The sequence below is a fragment of the Podarcis gaigeae genome (genome assembly GCF_964106915.1).
Source record: "Podarcis gaigeae genome assembly, chromosome: 7".
Lineage (NCBI taxonomy): Eukaryota > Metazoa > Chordata > Lepidosauria > Squamata > Lacertidae > Podarcis > Podarcis gaigeae.
The window spans coordinates 65,496,616-65,518,019 of NC_139683.1; the positions used below are offsets into that span (position 1 = coordinate 65,496,616).

The window sequence follows — 21,404 nt, forward strand, 5'->3', positions numbered from 1 at the left end:
GGCTGAGGGGTCATGTGGCCAGCATGACTAAGCTGCTTCTGGCGAACCAGAGCAGCGCACGGAAACGCCGTTTACCTTCCCGCCGGAGCGGTACCTATTTATCTACTTCCACTTTGACGTGCTTTCGAACTGCTAGGTTGGCAGGGACCGAGCAATGGGAGCTCACCCCGTCCCGGGGATTTGAACTGCCGACCTTCTGATCGGCAAGCCCTAGGCTCTGTGGTTTAACCCACAGCGCCACCCGTGCCCCTAGTTCCAATTTACCTAGAAGTAAATTCCATACATATATTTAGTATGCCCTTTACACGGTGTTGATCATGTTAGTGCATGGTTTTTCTTCCAGAAATAGCCAGCTGAGGGAACCCAATCTGGATTGGGACCCTGGAGGGATGGTAGGGGAGTTTAGCCCACTGCTGTGGTCCTAATTTAGCTCAGCCCCATCCCCACAACTTGCATGAAGGAAAAGTTACCATGGAAGTGAAGTACATCTGCACTTGGCGTGAGAGAAAACGTCTCCCATCGAGAAAGAGCCAGGAAGGGAGATTCCAGTGTGTCAAACTCCTTTTACTTCACAAATTCTTCAAGTGGTTTTTCTCTCAGAGCACAAAATCTTTATAACAACTAATGGCCTAGTATAAAAGGATGGCTTGAAAGAGTTTCATTCTTCCTCCTCCACACAGTGTTCACTTCAGCCTCTCTTGGGAGTTCTTAAGACAAATGCTGTTTGCATGTGCTTCTGAGTGAGTCCCCTGTACTGTGGGGAACTCCCCTGTCAGGGGAGATTCAGGTGTAGTCACAAAAGGGGGGGGGGAGTCCCCAATGATGAGACCACAGTGCACAAGACCTCTGCAAAAATGGCCATGTGGCTACAAAAACTTTTGCAGTAACCCTATTTTGTTCTACAGTGGGTATAATTTGAGAGAAAAGCAAGAATTTTCAACAGTGCTCTTTGGAAGCACTGCTATATATTAATTCCAGACACCAGTCCCAGATTTACAGAAGCTGTCCCACTTTTTGGTTTGATCCTAGAATGTCCTGCTTTTCCTTAGGACATCCTTATTTTCATTGAAGAAATGTCAGAGGGTATGGAATGAGGTCCCTATTTTCATCCGAGTAATGCTGGAGGGTATGGAGTTATCCAACCCCTGAAGCATCTGAGGGCAGACCTGAATGGGGAAGTTGTTGTTGTTCTTTTAAAAAAGTGTAATGTTTAATTGATTGCTTTTGAATTTTGGTGCTGGAGGAGACTCTTGAGAGTCCCATGGACTGCAAAAAGATCAAACCTATCCATCCTTAAGGAAATCAGCCCTGAGTGCTCACTGGAAGGACAGATCCTGAAGCTGAGGCTCCAAGACTTTGGCCACCTCATGAGAAGAGAAGATTCCATGGAAAAGCCCCTGATGTTGGGAAAGATTGAGGGCACAAGGAGAAGGGGACGACAGAGAACGAGAAGGTTGGACAGTGTTCTCGAAGCTACGAACATGAGTTTGACCAAACTGCGGAAGGCAATGGACGACAGGAGTGCCTGGTGTGCTCTGGTCCATGGGGTCATGAAGAGTTGGACACGACTAAACGACTAAATAACAACATTTAATTATGTTTTTTAATATGTTGGAAGCCACCCAGAGTGGCTGGGGCAACCCAGTTAGATGGGTGGGGTATAAATAGTAAAAATATTATTATGGAATAGGACGTCCCTATTTTCATCGGAGAAGTGTTGGAAGGTATGTAATACCCCACTATGCTCCTTGAGCATTTATGCACAACTTTAAATAAATGCATAAATGAAAGTAACAATGCAGCAGAAATGAAAGCTTCAAAGCTCTTGTCTCCTGTACATATTGTTATAGACCCAGGGTGGGGGCAAAACCATAGAAATGAATAAGGGTAGGATTTTGATTATTTGGGATGTGAAGAGAGAAATACAAGCTGCAGAGGAATTCCTGGGCTACCCTAGGCAAAGCAACCTGGCCAAGGTAGAAACAATACAGGGCCATTGGTCACTGGCAATGCAAGAGAACTGTCCTCCCCACCTTGCCTTCAGGTGTGAACAGAAACTGAGAGTTTGGAAGGTTGCCAGGGTAACTGTGCTTGAGGTGACAGGAAAAGAGTTTTGAGCAAGCGTTGCTGGGGAGAAGGAAAAGGAAGAGACTTGGATCCATCTTGGGCAGGCTGGCTGCAGGCTGGCTAGGAGAATTGCATTGGACTTCAAGGCTGCACTGCTGTGGGGTATAAGCCCCTCTCGAAATGACCATGCTGCAAGATCTGGACTCTCTCCTTGCAGACTGAAGGTATAAATAGCTGAATAAACCATATTTCTTAAATCTACAACAGTAGTCTGTCCAGTCAGTCCATGACATCATATCTATCACGTTTCAACGGATTGTGCACAATGCAACTAGAGTAACGTTCTGCCACCTCATCAGTGGACCAAACCAGGAAAAACGTGAGTGCATGATCTTATGAAACCAAAACGACAAATTTAAAACATGATCAAAATGGAAGCAATAAGCTGTCAGTAATAGCTGGGCCTTGAATTAGGGGCTTTCATATCGCTATCCTGTGGTGAGCTACTCAAGACCAAAGAGCGAAGTCTCTAGGAAGGTGACAGACTTTTAGCAGAACAGAAAGCATAAAGCACGCTGCAGTTATGCGCTCGCCCACTCTTTCCCTGAAACCTGGAATCTTCATCAATGCCATCTGAGGCGCAGAGAATGGATGTACCTGTCAATTTCAGTTCCTCTCGGTTTCTTATTTTTCCAGTCTTAGGTTCACATCTTCGCTAGTTCATTTATTATTGTTAAAACCGCATGAAAATTCACCGGCAAATTGGTGCAAATTTCCCTGAACATCTACATTTTAACACACTTTTGCCTGATATATGCATTTTCACATGCCATTTCCTCTAACAGAATCTGTTATTTTCACAAATATCTGCATTTTGATGAACACGTTGCGCAAGTATACGCATTCGTGTACGTGTTCCTTGGCCTAACAACTAAAAAGTCCCAGCATTCTTTGTTAGAGAAGCCACCTGATCACTTTGGCTGTCCTTTAATGTGCCTTTCCCAGCTGATTCTCAAAAGCTAAGGCCTTAAAGCACCTCTGATACACCTCAGGAGGAAAAGAGCTGGGGGCACCACTGGATGAGTCTTTTAAAGTGCACTCAACTCCGCCCTCCAGATGTTTTGGAACTACAACTCCCATCATCCCTAGCTAACAGGACCAGTGGTCAGGGATTATGGGAATTGTAGTCTCAAAACATCTGGAGGGTTGAGTTTGCCTATGCCTGGTCAAGATGATCTGTGAACTTAAAACTTTCTAGGGAGGTGTTATGTACTGAGCTTGGATCCTAGAACAATAGGCAGGTAGGATCCTAGAAGGCAGCAACCTGATTGGTCTATAGGAACCACCCAATCTGGCTCCAGGAGGAAGTGAATCAGCAACCTGATTGACTTGCAGGAACAGTCCAATCAGGCTCCAGGAGGGGAGCTGAATCAGCCAATCACACAGGACCCATTGTGTAAATAATATATATATAGCCAGAAGTTTTTGGGGAAAGCCACTCACCCATTGTTTACCATGAGCTAAAATATAGAGTATGAAATCAACACTCAACTCCGAGGATATTTCAGGAGGCATATGTGGCATGATTAATACGCCACACATGGCCCATAGCTTCCTGCTGAAATCCTGCAATTTTTCATAACACACACACACACACACATTATGGGGTGTGTTCCTACTTTTGTGGCACTGTAGCACTGGGGTGCTCTGGCAATGTGCTAATGTGGTGTTTTCCAGATGTTATGGAACTACAACTCCCATCATCCCTGACTGTACTGGCTCCCTTGCATCTATGCCTGTGTTTGATCAGTTTGTGTTCAGTAAGGAGAGAACTCCTACTAAGCCAGGAGTGGGGAACCTTTGAACCTCCAGATGTTTCTGGACCACCTCTCCCATCAGCCCTCGCCAGTATGGCCAATAGTCAAGGTTGATGGGAGTTGTAGTCCAACAACTCTCAGGAGGGCCAAAAGTTCCCCATCCCTGCATTAAGCCAAACCTTGGCTTAGCTCAGTGTGGTGCAGGAACATAAAGGACCAGGGAGGTGCAGAGTGGCTGCAAGCTTCTCTCTGGGAGCCACACATTCACGTAGTTCCACTAAACTGTAATTTGGTTCACTGAGAACAAACCATAATATGCATCCTGTGTTGGACTTCAAACTATGAATGCCAAAGAGTAACTCATGTGCAGTTTGGGGTTGGCAGCCTCTTATAATGTGCTTGTTAATATTCTCTGGTGTGGGAATATAGAAGCAAATCCACGAAGCTCATCTGAGATTATTAACACCTATGAATGTCAACATCCACCACATTTGGAAACAGTCAGAGGAATGCACATATTGTATCGAGAGGGAGCTGTGTTGCAAAAACAAGGAAGAGTCTTGCAGCACTTTAAAAAGTAACAAATATATTGTGGCAAAGAAAAAGTAAAAACACACACAACAGCAAATACATTGTTGCATAAAATGTCCACGAAAGCTTATAGCATAACAAATTTGTTTAGTCTTGAAGATGCCACAGGACTCATTGTTGCCTATATGTATTTGTATCTACACACTTCTGTTACAATCATACTCCAATTCTATACTTCATGTGTGGGAAACCTTTGGCTTTCCAGATGTTGTAGAACCTGATATACTAATTTACCTGGAAGTAAACCTCACTGCATTGGGACGCGAGTGGTGCTGTGGGTTAAACCACAGAGCCTAGGGCTTGCCGATCAGAAGGTTGGCAGTTCGAATCCCCCCAACAGAGTGAGCTCCTGTTGCTCGGTCCCTGCTCCTGCCAACCTAGCAGTTCGAAAGCAGCGGGAAGGTAAACAGCGTTTCTGTGTGCTGCTCTGGTTCTCCAGAAGCAGCTTAGTCATGCTGGCCACATGACCCGGAAGCTGTATGCCGGCTCCCTCGGCCAGTAAAGCAAGATGAGCACCGCAACCCCAGAGTCAGCCACAACTGGACCTAATGGTCAGAGGTCCCTTTACCTTTACCTAAACTTCATTGCACCCAACAGGACTTATGCAGTCCATATGTCCAAACAGGTATCTAAATATGGATCATTATAAGCCACATGTTTAAAAGTAGAAAGGGCAGAAGGTCTTCAGACCACCAATTAGGGGATGGTGAGTTTTTGCCTTTCCAGCTTTGCAATACAAGTCACTTTGTCATCGTACATTTTGAGACGTCCTCCTGTATATGCAATTTTGAGTTAGAGGATACTGTTGACTGGTTCTGTGCTGAAAATCATGTTGAGATGCACAGCTGACTAAGCCGGTGAAACACACCTGCTTCACGACGCCAGAAGAAACAGTGAAACTCTGAAAATGGTTTGATATGGTTTCAGCTCTGAAACTACGACAAGACATTTTGGCAAAATACTCCAACCAACACAGGAAACCTACCTTCATTTCTATAGTGACTTACCCCCCCCCCCCGAATATTTGGCCAGATACTATCAGTTTATATTAAACAGTAAAATTACTCAGCAGTGGAAAAGCTCCTAAATATGAAATTGTCTCTCTACATTACTGCACTGCCCAGATATTCAAGCAGATTAAGATAAGTTTCATTTTCTGTGCGACAGTGACAAATAAAGGAACCATCACAGCAGGTGAAATAACAACAACAATAATATAAAAGGATATTGTGAAATTTCCTGGAGTGGCTGCTTGCTTTTATTTACAGAAATATTTGGTCAAGTGATTTGTTTGCTAGTGAAATGACTTCGCTGAGGATGACAGTTTCCAGTGGAAAGCTGTGGCAAAGACTATTATATTTTGGGTTCCTTTCCTCATGTTCCATCATTAGATGAAGTGCATCATGGAGGTTCAAATGGGTGGGGTATAATAATAATAATAATAATAATAATAATAATAATAGCCTGCTCTGAGGTAAGATCTGGCACTGACAACATATTATTTCCAGAATCAGATTAAACCCCTTTTGCCTCAGCGTTTTACATTAGGGCATTTCTAGCTGACTGAATGGTTTTTAACTCTTATCTTTAGGGGATTGTTGGTAATGCTTTATTTTGCAATTCTTGATTTTAAATTATTTTATCTACCCTGAAATCAATTTTTGGATGAAGCAGGACAGTTGCACAAAAACCTCCCTCGTCCATTCAGCCCATTCAGCTTCCATTTCGTAGAAATGTGCCATGCAATGACAGAATCTGGACACAGAGGAACTGGCTGAGGTTTATGCATTTTGTGGTCCCAAAGGTGGGAGTGTGTCATTGTTTGCCTGTCACTTCCCATCCACAATGTAGGCCACAGGAAGCTTTGGGAACTTCACACAGACCATGCCGTCTATACAGTCACAATAACAATGGGATGAAGGCGCCCTTCCTCCTTCAACAGGTCCCGGGCTTGACCGACCTTCCTTTTTCCTTCTGCCCAATTTATGAAGGCAGAGATTTGCAACAAGTGTCATTCTAGTACTACCCTTTCCTGCATCTGGTTAGGACCTTTGCTGCATTTGAACAAAGGCCAATAACGTGCAGAACTATCCTTCAGATTGCAAAAGGGAACCCTGAGTATTCTTCATTTTTTAAGGGACTTGGGCTTTTGAGAATGGGGTAATGAACCTGTGGTTTTCCAGATGTTGCTGAACTCTAGCTACCTTTGGCCTCAGCCAGGGGTGATGATAGCTGTGGTCCAACTACATCAGGAAAGTCACCTGGTCCCTTTCCTTGCTATAAATAGGCATACACATACAAGCAAAAGATATGGAAGTTAACCAACAAAGTATTTTTGGCTTTTTATTTCCATTATTCTCAGCTGTGCAAAATTAGCTACAATGCCCTTTTGTGTTGCTGGAGGAATGCCTTATTCTTATCACTGTATGACAGATTACTGAAGGATGACACTATTTTGCCTGGTGGGCTGTACCTAATCCCAGCCATCCCTTTGGGCTGGGAGAGAAGTGTGGCTCATTTAGTATATGGCATTAAATCGGAATGACCATAGGGCTTCCTGAGTGGGTTTTTTAATGTACAAAATCCAGACCCCTGGTCCAAGATATCTATTTTCTCCATACTATCACAATCATGAGTGCCCACTGAACTATATACATGCTGCAGTTGTAAGAGTCCTTGGGATTTTGATGTGAAAATTCTAGCAGAAGCTCATTGTGCAGCCAATTGTCTCAAAGCCTAAATGAAACAATACAGCTTGGAGATACAAACATGATAAATTAGCACCTAATACAGTGGTACCTCGGGTTAAGAACTTAATTCGTTCTGGAGATCCGTTCTTAACCTGAAACTGTTCTTAACCTGAAGCACCACTTTGCCTCCCGCTGCTGCCACGCTGCCTGAGCGCGATTTCTGTTCTCATCATGAAGCAAAGTTCTTAACCAGAGGTACTATTTCTGGGTTAGCGGAGTTTGTAACCTGAAGCATCTGTAACCCAAGGTACCACTGTATTGGAGTAACATCTTAATTATGTCCTATTTCTTTGATGGAATATGAGCAGGATTCCTCTTGAGATGCTATGAATCTTATTTCCTGGCTTCAAAAAAGGAATCTTAGCAGATTATAAAGCTTGCAAGACAAACATTCCAGCCCTATAAATTATTCTCTGGCTTGGATGTGAATCAAAGCTGGAAAAGGGGGTCAAGTCATTCCTTTCTCTCTCTAACTCCCTTGTTGCTTCAGTAATGGTGGGAGGTATCCTCCATTAAGGTAACAGGCCCCCTGCTATATCTGTGAATCAGCTGCACAGGGATATATGCATTTTTCCATAGCACCACTAATGTCCTGGATTTCCAACACTGCACTTGGAGTTGACTTTTAACTCTGTTATTCTGTCTTCTGGCAAACAAGCAGGAGTGAGAAGATATGTAATTTCAACGAGGTATATATTCACAGGGATGCCATTAGATCCAGCTTGTCTCAGAATAAACCAAGTTTTGGGGAAAACCATTCCAGTTTTCCAAACACAGTTCCAAGCCTGACCATAGGTGACTTTGCTCCGTCGGAGTGGAATCTGCTTGTGACCTGTCAGACCAGTGTCATACTTTGCTGGTATGTTGATTCCTGGTCCCTTTCATCAATGTTCTAACAGGCTATTGCAAACAGAATAAAGGATAGGGAGGAGGTGTGGTCTGTTTAAGTTACTAGCAACTGCAGATGCTTCTAAACAAAAAGGCTTGTCAACTATAAGAATGGCTTTTAAATAGTGCAGTTCCATAAAGTTTTGGCTCTCCAGCTGCCGCACTCCAACTCCCATCAGCCCCAGTCAGCATGGCCAACAGACAGGGATGATGAGAGTTGTAGTTCAACAACATCTGGAGAGTCACAGGTTCCGCACCCCTGCTGTAAACTATATTTGGGTTTTAAATTTATTCTTTTTTTTTAACGTGCAGCTGTTTCAAGCTTGTTTCTCTAACTTTTTAGGTCCCAAAGCACCAGAAAACCATTAGCTATTGTAGGAGACACAAAAAGTTCTTAAAGCTTGTAGCTCTATGACCCTTTTACCTGGGCTGTGGGTTAAACCACAGAGCCTAGGACTTGCCAATCAGAAGGTCGGCAGTTCGAATCCCTGCAACACGGTGAGCTCCCTGTTGCTCGGTCCCTGCTGCTGCCAATGGAGCAGTTCGAAAGCACGTCAAAGTGCAAGTAGATAAATAGGTATCGCTCCGGCGGGAAGGTAAACTGGCCACATGACCTGGAAGCTGTACACCGGCTCCCTCGGCCAATAAAGTGAGATGAGCACCGCAACCTCAGAGTTGGCCACGTCTGGACCTAATGGTCAGGGGTCCCATTACCTTTACATTTAAGCTCCACTTCTCTTTTCTTTTTTAAAGGGAGTATTTAACTGGGTACCAAACTGCGGGAGGCAGTGGAAAACAGGAGTGCCTGGTGTGCTCTGGTCCATGGGGTCACGAAGAGTCGGACACGACTAAACGACTAAACAACAACAACAATTTAAGTGGGTGTAAACATGCATAGGATTCCATTGCACTAAAGCTGAGTAGGTTGTGATGGATTAAAAACTGAATGCAGAAATCCCCAGGCTGGCTTCTGGTAAAAAACAACCACAGGGGTTTTGAGGGCAATGGATGGAGGCCGAATTTGCAAAAACGGATGGGATGAAAACACGGCACACACCACAGCCGATAACACTACCTTCGACACGCCCACAAAACAACTCCTGCTTATCTCCAGCGTCCGAAAACTTTGCTATAACTGGAACATCGAAATACACGTCGTGGTAAACAATGTTCCAATGTAGCCATTTACTGGAAGCAAAAAAAAGATCCTGTAACGAGGGCTTGAACTCTTTTCTGACAAAGTGCTGATTTGCATGAACGGCAAAAAATAGAAATATTTTATATGCAAGAGAAATAAGTCGCGGAATTGGGCTGCCCCTGCTCAGAAACTGAACGTCCACGCCCACAGTTCGCCTAGAAGCCCCAGACGCCGCTTACTCATCCTTCCAGGAATGAAAGCTCACGCTCCGCTACGCGTGCGAAAGGGCGGAGCCCGTGCTTGGCGCAGCGCATGCCGGGAGTTGTAGTCTTCGAGCCGCGGCTTAGCCCGGCGCTGGGTTAGCGTGAAAACTACGAGCCCCAGAGTCGCTGTCGGCGAGATGGGGGGGAAGCTCGCTCGGCGCCTGGATTTCAACCGCACGTGGGAGTGGTTGAAGGCAAGGAGGGCCGGAGCTAGACGCAATTCCTGGCAAGGGCGACCTCGCAACTAGTTCAAGCTGAGCTGCTTCTCCGATTCCAGCCGAGTCCAGGGGCGGCCGGGCGGAAAAACCTCCGATCATAAGACGCCTAGGAGGAAAGTCCCGGGCTGGCAGACAGTTTTGCGGGCGGGGGGGGGGGGGAGATGCTGGCGAGCTGCGCAGCAAAATAACAACACAACCACCCCGTTTACCCAATTTCCCATTCACCACGGAGTAAATACTTCCTCCTCTGCCCATCGCGCATTTTTATTTTATTTTATTATTTGCGGCGTCCCACCAACTGGGCTGCTTCCAGTCTCTGGTGCTAAAGTTTCAGACCGCTTAGAGCCATGGGGAATGGGATGAACAAGGTAAAAAACGCTGCTTATTTTGTTTTGGTTCTGGGTTGTTTTTTTTTTTTTAAATGCGTTCGCGCGCGAGGTTTCAGAAACGATCCAGTGAAGAAACAAATAGAGAGGATTCCAGCCCAAACTAAGCCACCCACTCGATGCTTGTTTTGATCCGTGGGAAATAGGGCGTTAAAAGCGACGCTTCCTTTAAGGGGAACTTTCTGGATACTGAATGGCAACAAGCGACTGCTTTTGCGGTGGTGGTGGTGGTGGCTGGCTGGCAGGCAAACGAAGGCGCTTGAAGAAATGGGAGGCTGGGTTTGCCCCCTCTCTGCCCCCCCCCCGCGCGGGTGGGGCCAGTGCCGTCCGCACGTGCATCCCGACCTCCCCCGCCCCCGGTTGTTTACTCGGAAGTAAGCCGCATCGAGGTCAATCTCTGAGACTTGAGGCTGCAAGTTTGTTTGCTGCTGGGGAGGAGAGGGTAAGGTGCCAGCGGGACTTCCTTCTGGGCACACGCATCATCATGTGCGTAGGCAGCTTTTGTGAGCCTGTGTAGGACAGAAGCCTTACACAGTTGGGCAAGCTCGTGCCTTGCCTCTCACCTCGAGTCCCCAATAGTGGGGGAAGCAAACGCCTCATAATTCGCGTGGCTGGATCTGCGCCAGCCTTGCCACCATCAACCTCCTCCTCCTCCACCACCACCGCACATAGTGTGCTATTTTCACGGCTCGTTTCCTGGAGGCGCCTTATGTCTTTTGCATAGGCAGGCGGAAACGCTCCGGTTAGTCGAAGAACTTGCAGCTGGGTTCCTCCTCGGCCAGCTCGTGCATGCTCTTTAAATCGCGAGAGGAGCCTCTTGCAGTCGCCTTCTCCTTTGGCCATAAGAAGGGTGGTGTTAGCTTTACAGTATAGAATCATAGAATTGTAGAGCTGGAAAGATCATCCCGTCCAACCCCCTGCAATGCAGGAATGGACTAGCATTTGGCCAGTGGTCAGGATTGATGGGAGCTGGAGGGTCACAGATTCCCCATCCTTGGTTTATATTAAAAAAAGTAATGATGATGAGATCCTGGGCTTGCACATTTCCACACGGGCTGGAGGTTTGCATGTGTGTGCATCCCAGCTGCCCCCGCTGATACGTATTGTGTTGGAAGTTGGTGGCGTTCAGTGTGTGATGGCTTGGTGCTGCTACCCATGGCTTCCTGATGCCACAGTTTACCAAGGAGTGATGCCCGTATTTCAAAGTGAGAGGCTGAAAAAAGGAAGGTGGATAGTTTCAACGTGGGAGAAGAGGAAAGAAGCAGAACACTTTGGCCAGACTTGGCTATGTCTGCCTGACAAGAAGTTGGATGAAATGCTTCATGCCCACCTCCTGATACACTATGATGTCTCTCTTAATAAAAAGGAGGACAAAGGAAGCTGCCTTATATCAGGAGCTCAGTTGGTCGAGTAGGAGGCTCTTAATCTCAGGGTCGTGGGTTTGAGCCTCATGCTGGGCAAAAGATTCCTGCATGACTCTTGTGGTCCCTTCCAATGCTACAATTTTATTGTTCTAAGTCAGATCATCGGTCTACCCTGCTTCGTATTATCTACACCAGCCTTTCTCACCTTGGGTTCCCAGATGTTCTTGAACTGCAACTTCCACCATCTCTGACCATTGGCCAGGTTGGCTAGGAATGGTGGGAGTTGTAGTCCAGCAACATCTAGGGACCCAAAGGCAGTGGCTTTCCAGTGTTCCTGACATGAATATTTCCCGGCCATTTCTGGAGATACTAGGGTTTGAATCTGGGGCTGTTTCTGTACAAAGCATATTGTCTACTACTCTGCTGGAGTTACTTAGAACATAGTGGAAGTGGAAGTCCTATCCATCACAATGAAGCATCCGTGTAAGATGGTTTAGGGCTCTAATTCTCTTATTATTATTTAAGGTACTTGGAGATGGCCTTTAATGCAGCTTACATAAAAGGCTTCCTTCGCATAGATTGATAGGATCCTCTGGCCAAGTGTGTGGGCGGGGCTAAGTAGGAAAGGTGGGCGTGCCCATGAAGAGTCCCACCCACCTTGTACTTTGATTTACCGGGCTAGATCTTGGCCCCAACAGCAGCAGGCAAGTTTGGCTGTAGCTGGGGTCATAAGTGTGCAATTAGAAGAGGAAGCGGCTGCTGAGTGAGTGGGCTTGCGAGCTGCTTTTGGCCATCTTTTTCATCCGTAATTACCGTGATGGGGCTGTAATGACTTGTCGCAAGAAGCTCAGAGGCTAACTGCAAAGCCACGCACCCCTGGAGATGACCAGGCCTGTTGGTATCAATGCCCTTAGTTGGTAAACGGAGTGTAGCCTTTTCCCGTAACCATGTATGGTGTAGGCAAGAGAAATCGGCCAGCAGTGGATTACTTGAATTTTTCCAAAAACACCGCAGCCCTTTGTTCGTAAGCCAGACAGGCTTACTCGCTTCCTTAATGTTTCTGACAAAAGGCAACCCCCAGAGATTGCTGACAGCTGCTGTTGCCACAATTGGATCATCTGGCTATTGTTTGCTCCTGCCCATTGCCTGACCCGTCTATAATGCTGCGTTCAGTCGCTCGCCTGCTGCTGGAACCTCCCTGAAGCGGAATCGGCAGCATTTGCTCACATTCTTCCTCTCACACACTGTGGTCTCTCCCACCCTTTGCGCCTTCGGTTTCCCCCCACTGTCTGTTTCATCTTGTAAGCTCCCTGGGGGCGGGGATCTGCCTCAGTAACTTTGGCAAGTCATCGAAGATGCTTTGTTCCGAGTCAGACCACTGCTCTTGTCCACATGGAACCAGTAGCAAGGTTTCCAGGGGTTCACGCAGGAGTCTCTTCCGGCCCTTCTTGGAGTTGTGAGGGATTGACCTTGGCACCTTTGGAATAGAAAGCTTGTGCTTTACTGCTGAACCGTAATTCTCTCCTCTGGGATCTGATGTGCCATGATATTGTTACAAAAGTTGGGTGCGTCCCCCTCTGTCTGCCGAGCGGTGGCAAGAGCCCATGGGGTTCCAGACACAGCGGAGACTGTTGCAGCTTTAAGAAATATGGTTTATTCACCTATTTACACCTTCAGTCTGCAAGGAGGGAGTCCAGATCTTACAGCATGGTCATTTCAAGCCAGCCAGCCAGCAGCCAGCCTGCCCAAGATGGATCCTAGTCTTCCTTCCCTCTTCTTTCCCCCAGCAATCATTGCTCAAGACTTTTCCTTTCACCTCAGACCCAGTTACCTTGGCAACCTTCCAACCCCTGTCTCTGTCCCCTCCTCAGGTGGGGAGAGGGGGAAGGACAGTTCTCTTGCATTGCCCATGGCCCTCAATGGCCCTAATTTGTTTCTTAATGGCCCTAGCTTGGTCTTAATGGCCCTAGCTTGGTCAGGTCATTTTGCACAGGCTAGCCCAGGAATTCATCTGCAGTTTGTTTCTCTCTTCACACCTCAAATAATTAAAATCCTTCAATTTCTTAATTTCTAGGGTTTGGGGGGTCTCCTCCAAATCTATAAGAATATAGATCGTGAACAGGAAAATTGAGACACTCCAGATGTTGTTGGACTTCAGTTCCCATCAGTCGTAGCCAGCATGGCCAATGGTCAGGGATATTAACGAGAGTGCAGCCTCATTTATCATGGCTGTAGAATTGTAGAGTTGGAAGAGACCACGAGGATCATCTAGCATAACTGCAATGCCTGAATCTTTCACCCAACATGAGATTAAGAGTCTCATCCTCTACTGGTTGAATGATCCCTCAGGACTGTGATGCGGCCTGGTCCTTGTGCAAAGGCCCGCCTGCCCTAAGAAGTGTTGTGGTGAGAGGAATGGCAACTGTGGTGGGAAAAGGGAATGGCACCCTAGTCCACACATGTGGACTATGACTTGACACATATGCTGGTCATGTAGTACCTGCAGGTCCCTTCAGACAGAGGCAAGCAATGTACGAGGCTTGCATTGTTCTGTCTGTCATGGTTCTCTGGTGAAACAGGGCGTGGAAAAGCTTCCTGTGACTTTAACTGGCATGTGCCTCTTGGTGCTGGCCTATTTAAAAAAAAATGTCAAGTTGCATGTTCCTTGCCATTGTCATACCTCTGATAATCAGCCTGTGTACATTCCTAAAACGATGAGCAAGTTTCCTGCCCCCCCCCTTTCTGTGTCATTGTCACAAGAAGGCTGGTCTGCCAAAGAGTATGAGAGGCCGGATAAATCTTGAGCACATTATTTGTTCAAGCTGGCAGGCTTTTGATATATAACCTCTTGCCACGCTCAATCCATGTGCCTTACAGTCTTTTGCATTTGCTTGCTTTGAGTTTGGATTTCGTTCAGGACTTGGGAATGATAGAAAATGAGGTACTGGTCAGCCCTGGCTGTCAAGCGGCTTCGAGTGACCCATTTAGTCATATGGGGGATGCTACTAATGGCCATGGCACCTTAGGGGAGGGATATATTCATCAGAGCTGCAGCATGGGGCAGAAGATTTAACCAGCTTCTCCTCTTTCACATGCTGTGCGTTCTCTCTCTCTCTCTGTGTCCTCCTTCCCTGGCAGCTATTTAAATAGGGCAAACCAAAACCACCCTAATCTGACATTGGAGCTGCTTTATAGGCCAGGAGCTGTTCGTTTGCATGTGGTTGTTACTTCAAACCCTCTTGGTGCCCTCCTCACCTCTACAAAATGGTGGGAGGGCTGGAGATCCCTTGCCACAAAAGCCACCGTACACAAATAGCTCCCCTTGTCCAGCAGATACCACGTAGCTGGGAGCTAATAGCAGATCTGGGCTGAAAATCATACCATGGATACACATAGTCCACCCCAAAATTTCTGGCTATCAATATATATGATGGCCATATAATGAAGAGGGCATGGAGAGTTGCCCCGTCTCCCATAATCTCCAGTCCTGTTTCCACAGCCACAATCTCCTCATGTCTTTTGCCTCTTAAGTTTCTAAATAGAGACCTAGTGAAACCCTCAAGGTTCAGATATGGTCCTTGGACTGCCAGTGTCTGCTCCTTCCTCTAATTCTAAATGTGTAAGAGATAGATTGTGGATGGTGATGAAGACCCATGCTGAAGGACACATAAACCAATGGCTACAACTTTATACAGTGGTACCTCAGGTTACATACGCTTCAGGTTACATACGCTTCAGGTTACAGAGTCCGCTAACCCAGAAATAGTACCTCGGGTTAAGAACTTTGCTTTAGGATGAGAAGCACTGCGGTGGTGCAGTGGCAGCAGGAGGCCCCATTAGCTAAAGTGGTGCTTCAGGTTAAAAACAGTTTCAGGTTAAGAACGGACCTCCGGAACGAATGAAGTACTTAACCTAAGGTATCACTGTATCAAGATGTAATGTCATTAAGTTCAGGACACTTCAAAAGAAGTCAGAAACCATCTAAGGGACAATTGAGGACCAGCCCTGAGTTCAGAGATAGCTTCAAATCAAGCCATTCCCATTACTGATTTAAGTAAAGTTACAGTATTTTTGGTGTAAAATGAGTGATAGATTCTTAGTTTAGAGCAGGGTTTCCTAGCTGTTTTCAAACTACAACTTCCATCATCCCTAGCTAGCAGGACCAGTGGTCAGGGATGATGGGAATTGTAATCCCAAAAAATCCCTGGAGATGCGAGTTTGAGAAATAGTGGTTTAGGTTTCTTTTACTGGTCCCCTCCCGCCTTTATTAAACTGCTGTTAAGCTACGGGACCCTGAAACTAAAAAGAAAAAAGCTTCAAAGTGAAGTGGGGAAGATTGGAAGGAAAAACACGCTGCCCTTACCATGTTGCCAGACTCTGCAGATATAAACAGTGTTATGTTCCATTCTGTATGCAAATTGAACTGCGTCAGATCATGTTACCACAAGAGATGTACATTTGATATTATATTTCTTTCTGTCTCACAGATTCTTCCTGGCTTGTTCCTTGGAAATTTTAAAGGTAAGTTCAGTGTCATTAGCAGTCATAGTGCCCAACCACATTTTGCTTCCAAACTTTGTGTCTCTCTGTGTGTGACAGCTTGCCATACGTCAGGAAAATTCCTGGCATGTCCTGGTTTTTGGGTGTAAAAATGGCATGGGGGGATTTGCTGAATTGGCAAAATGTCAGGGAAAACCTGGATGTATCGTATCACTATTTGGGGGGGGGGGAGGGCTTCCTAAAAAAAGGCTGAACAGGAATGTCAGGAATTTTACTTTTACTTTGTCTCTCCCAAACTTTGGATGGTTCTTCTAAGGCAGGAGTAGGAAACCTGTGAACCTCCTGTTACTGTTGGACTAACCATCAGGCCGAGCTACCTTGGCTGATGTCATGGCTGATGGGAATTGTATTCTAATAAAAGCCATCAAAAACCACAGGTTCCTTGACAGCCAGTGTGGTGTGGTGGTTAAGAGCGGTGGATTCGTAATCTGGGGAACTAGGTTCGCGTCTCCGCTCCTCCACATGCAGCTGCTGGGTGACCTTGGGCCAGTCACACTTCTCTCTGAAGTCTTTCAGCCTCACTCACCTCACAGAGTGTTTGTTGTGGGGGTGGAAGGGAAAGGAGAATGTTAGCCGCTTTGAGACTCCTTAGGGTAGTGATAAAGTGGGATATCAAATCCAAACTCTTCTTCTTCTTCTTGCCCCTGGCCTACAGTTGCTTATGTGAAAGAGACACAAGTCTCTACCTAAACCTGTCTGGTTTTGTGATCATCACCACTAAGCTTTCAAGTGGGGTATCTGCCTACTCCTTCCCCTTTGGTGCAGAGTACATTGCCACAGCCCATAGAGTCTTGTATTTGAAGCTAGCATGGTGCACACTCCAAAATCTGAGGAAGGCAAATTCGGGTTTGCCCAATTAAAGAAAATAAAAATGGTCATGGGACAGAGTTCAGCAGGTTCTCACAGAATAATATGAAGAAGCTTTGCTGAGTGGTAAGTCTGATGCTAGTTCCCATTGCCTGAAGAGAGGGAGCTGCAGGAAAGAGAGTTCCCCACATCTGTTCCATCACTGCTACCTACTCATTTTGGTCTTCAGCTACCCTGCTTTCCTCAGCTCAACACAGCCTTTGTAGACATTAGCTGAGGAATTGATGAATGAGGCCCATGCTGTAAGTCTGAGACATAGTAGTATGTGAAATGGTACTCTAGGGGCAAGCTCAGCATCTGGTGCCACAGAAGTATAAGGTAAGGGACTCCTGGATGGTTAAGTCCTGTCAAAGGCGACTATGAAGTTGTGGCGCTCATCTCGCTTTCAGGCTGAGGGAGCCGGCGCTTGTCCACAGACAGCTTTCTGGGTCATGTGGCCAGCAGGATTAAACTGCTTCTGGCGCAACGGGTCACCATGACAAGTGCTAGAGTGCGTGGAAATGCCGTTTACATTCCTGCTGCAGTGGTACCTATTTATCTACTTGAACTGGTGTGCTTTCGAACAGCTAGGTTGGCAGGAGCTGGGAGAGAGCAATGGGAGCTCACCCCGTTGCAGGGATTCGAACCGCTGACCTTCCGATCGGCAAGCCCAAGAGGCTCAGTGGTTTAGACCACAGCGCCACCCTCTCCCCTGCATGGGCCACATAGCTCAAGCATGATCTGTAAGGATCATAGAACTGTAGAGTGGAAGGGAACCCAAGGGTCATCTTGCCCAACCCCCTGCAGTGCAGAAGTTTGGAAGTTTTTACTTCTGTTTTCAATTAACCACAGTTTATGTATTGGCCAAACTTCAACAAACTGTGGCAAGACTTGACTCCAGTTTCCTGAAACAAACCAACTTCAGATTGCAGTTTACGGAGTTGGCTTGTTTCATTAAACTATTCAATAATCCATTATTCAGATTAAGCTCAGTTTAAATTTAGATGTAATGGTAAACTTCCAGCCTCCTTTCCCAGATTTGTTCATGCAATTCATGTAGTTTAGTATGACATGTGACTAATGTTGGAATATTTGCACCAACACCAGTGCCAGACTGTGCGTCAGTAGAGATTTTAATTTTTAAAAGTGAGGGATTGAGAGGCTTTCCCTTTTCACCTCTGCCCACAATCATTTTAAGGGAAAACGAGATGACGATGGCAAATCCTATGTCGACATACAGTACAGTACTTCTTTTTTGCTCTAAAGTTACATTGGGCCATGGTACAGTTTCAGCCTCGTGGCAGAGTAATGGCATTTTCAAACAGGTAAAGACCGGATGGCGCGGGTGGTGCTATGGGTTAAACCACTGTGCAGCTTGGGCTTGCCGATCGAAAGGTCGGCGGTTCGAATCCCCGCAACGGGGTGAGCTCCTGTTGTTTGGTCCCAGCTCCTGCCAACCTAGCAGTTTGAAAGCACGGCAAAGTGTAAGTAGATAAATAGGTACCGCTCTGGCGGGAAGGTAACGTAAATGGTGTTTCCATGTACTTCTCTGGTTTCTCTTCTCTTCACTTCTCTCAGTTTTTCCAGGTCATGCTGGCCACATGACCTGGAAAAACTGTCTGCAGAAGCGGACAAACACTGGCTCCCTTGGCCTGTAAAGCGAGATGAGCGCCGCAACCCCAGAGTCGTTCGCGACTGGACTTAATTGTCCCTTTACCTTTACCTAAAGTCTGGATGGGCGGCAAGGAAGAAATGGCAGGGTTAGACACTGTTGCCAACTGCATCCCAAGCCACACCTTGGGAGAGTAGCACTGCTTAAGTTCATACCTGAAAAGGATCGTTCTACAGTTCCAAAAACAGGCCTCAAACCAAAGAGGCTTAGTTGTGTAACCTTGACAGCACTATGTTTTTATCAGGTTTGACTAAAAGCTTAGCCCCTTTATTGGTTCAGTGCTTTGGCAGTTGACAAAAATGTGTCATTTGGTCAATGTAAATAAACGATTAAATGGTGGATAAAGAATAAAACTGGTGAACATGGGAAGAAGGTAAGTAAATGTGGATTAAATAACACGGTGGTGTGGTTTTGCGTTTGTGAGAAACAAACGTACAAACTGATCTGAGGTTCGTCGGCTGTAACACCGAGACCTTGGTGGCTAAAGGTTGAATACACCCAGTGCGGCGAAACCGAGACCTGGTATCTGTTTCCCAATTTGGTTCTTTTTAGATTTCTCCCTCTGTGATTGAGTCGAGGCAAAGAGAAGCTGGCTGATATTGCAGAGTGAGTCAGCACTTAACCACCGACTTCGAGCTGTGCAGCTTTTCTGACTTGCAACCTCTGCTGGCTGCTGCATCAGTTGGCCTGTGAAGTGTTGTCCACTGTTTCTATGGAGGCGATATATAAATGCTGGTGGTTAAGCTGCGGCAGTTTAATCCTTCAGCAAGCTGCCCGTTAGTTCACCAGGACGACTGCTGGGAACTCTTCCCAATTCAGCAATAAGATCTACAATTGGTTGTGTTTCGGCATGCTAAGTGGAAAGCCACAGGCCAATTTCTAAATAACTCTCTCCTCTTGTCTTGGTTGTTCTGGACTTAAAATGTAAGATGGCTACATTTGAAAGGCCCCTTTTTAACTGCCATGGTTTTTACGGTTTTCTTGTTTGGAAGGAACAGACTAGTGCATTTGAAGCTCGCAACTCCTCACCCCAGCTATTGGCTCCCTCAATGTTCCACTGGAATTACTGATACTTCAAGTCTGGATCACGTTTATCCTTAGGCAGTGTCCAACTGACATTAGGGAAATCTTGAATGGATAAATGTTCTAAAATTTATTCTATGAGATGTAAAAATGGCATATTCTGTAGCATGTATATAAGTCACAAAACTTCAAAACAAAGTAGGCCTCGAGTGAACGTGTTTGGGGAGGGCGTTCTATAGTCAGGGCACCATGAGGGGGAAAAGACCCTGTCACTGGTGGCGCTCCCCTCCAAGATGTGGCAACCAGCTCTTATCGTCAGAAAGTTCTTCCTGTTGTTTAGTCACAATCTCTTTCCTTGTAACTTGGATCCATTGGTTTGGGACCAGGAGAAAGCAAGCTTGCTCCATCCTATGTGTGACAGCTCTTTAGATATTTGAAGATATCTAAAGGGGTAGAAAGATGAGAGAGTTGGTTTCTTCTGGTCTCTCCACATGAAGCTGGAATCTACTCATAACATGCTCCTCCACCTACCTCAAGGCCACCAAATAACACAGCAACAAAACAAAACAAAGCTTTGTTACATTAAAAACCTGCCAGCGCCTTACTGAGTCAGAGCATTTCCCATCTAGCTCAGAACAGTCTACACAGTCTAGACTCTGTGCTGACTGATGATAGCTCTTCTTGGTTGCATTCAGACAGGAGTCTTTCAGAGCCCTGCCTACAGGAGCCGGGAGTTGAACATGGGTCCTTGGGAGCATGCAAAGCACATGCCCTACAACCAAGCCATGGTTCTATCTGTGCTTTCCATAGACTGTAAATCCAAGCTGCCCACAAATCCAAAGTTGATATTTGCTAGGTAGGAGAGGAGCATACATCTACTCAAAACACCAATGTGTACTTCAAATGTTGAGTGTCGCTAGAACCTAGGCAAGATTTGTAGATTTCCGGGTATGGTATGCAAGCACATGAGGTCACTGCCTTGCTGAAGGTCACCAGGCCTTGGTCTGGTCAGTGCCTCAGTGGGTCACCACCATTTAGAGCCTATGTGTATGTTGACTTGGGTTTCCATGCAGAAGAAAGGTATGGTACAAGTGTAAGAAAATATACAAATAAATGAATAAATAAGAACATAAGGTCCTGTTGGATCAGTGGCCCATCTAGTCCAGCAGCGAAGCCCACAATATTATTATTATTATTATTATTATTATTATTGTTGTTGTTGTTGTTGTTGTTGTTATTGCAATGAGGACTCTCAGGCATATACCTCCACATGTGGTGGGAATGTCCCAAAATCCAACTCTTCTGGACATCATTCATACAAGAAATATGTAAAATAACTAAGCAAGTGTTAGAAGTCACCCCAGAACTGGCCCTATTCAACATCTTCCAAGACAATAATGCCCACTCATAACACAAAGAGCTCATAAACCACCTACTCTCATCTGCCAGAAGCATCATAGCTAGACACTGGAGAGACCTGTCAGGAGTAAGCATAGACCAATGGTACCAAATAGTATGGGGAAAACTCGCCAACAAACTGAAACTGACACGGGGACAAATAGAAGAAGACGCCTTCACTCTGCTTTGGTTTCCCTTTATCACATACACAGCCCAACAAGATAATGACAAGAACCCGCCGACAGCATTCAAATCAGTCTGGCTAACCTGATCCACACCCCACTCACACACAAAAGCAGATTTCACTAGACCCAATCAAAGACAACCAACCACACCCTAGGCCAGCCGCTTTCACCACCAAAGGAATACAAGCGAATAGTAAAGAGAACTCGCTCAAGTGACACTGACACAAAGCCTCACACA

At 46.0% G+C, this 21,404-nt stretch overlaps 1 protein-coding gene across 2 annotated transcripts in view; it reads left to right on the forward strand.

Moving 5' to 3' along the window:
- The window catches only part of DUSP22 (dual specificity phosphatase 22), a gene marked incomplete at its 5' end in the record, with an annotated part of 72,545 nt that overhangs the window by 23,008 nt on the left and 28,133 nt on the right, over positions 1-21,404 (forward strand). The window contains 2 exons of one of the 2 annotated variants that reach the window (XM_083747397.1): positions 9,663-10,100; positions 15,970-16,003. In XM_083747397.1, coding sequence (XP_083603523.1) covers positions 10,080-10,100; positions 15,970-16,003 — 55 coding nt within the window. Of the gene's footprint in view, positions 1-9,662; positions 10,101-15,969; positions 16,004-21,404 lie in introns of those variants that run through there. The other variant, XM_083747396.1, reaches the window with a different exon arrangement.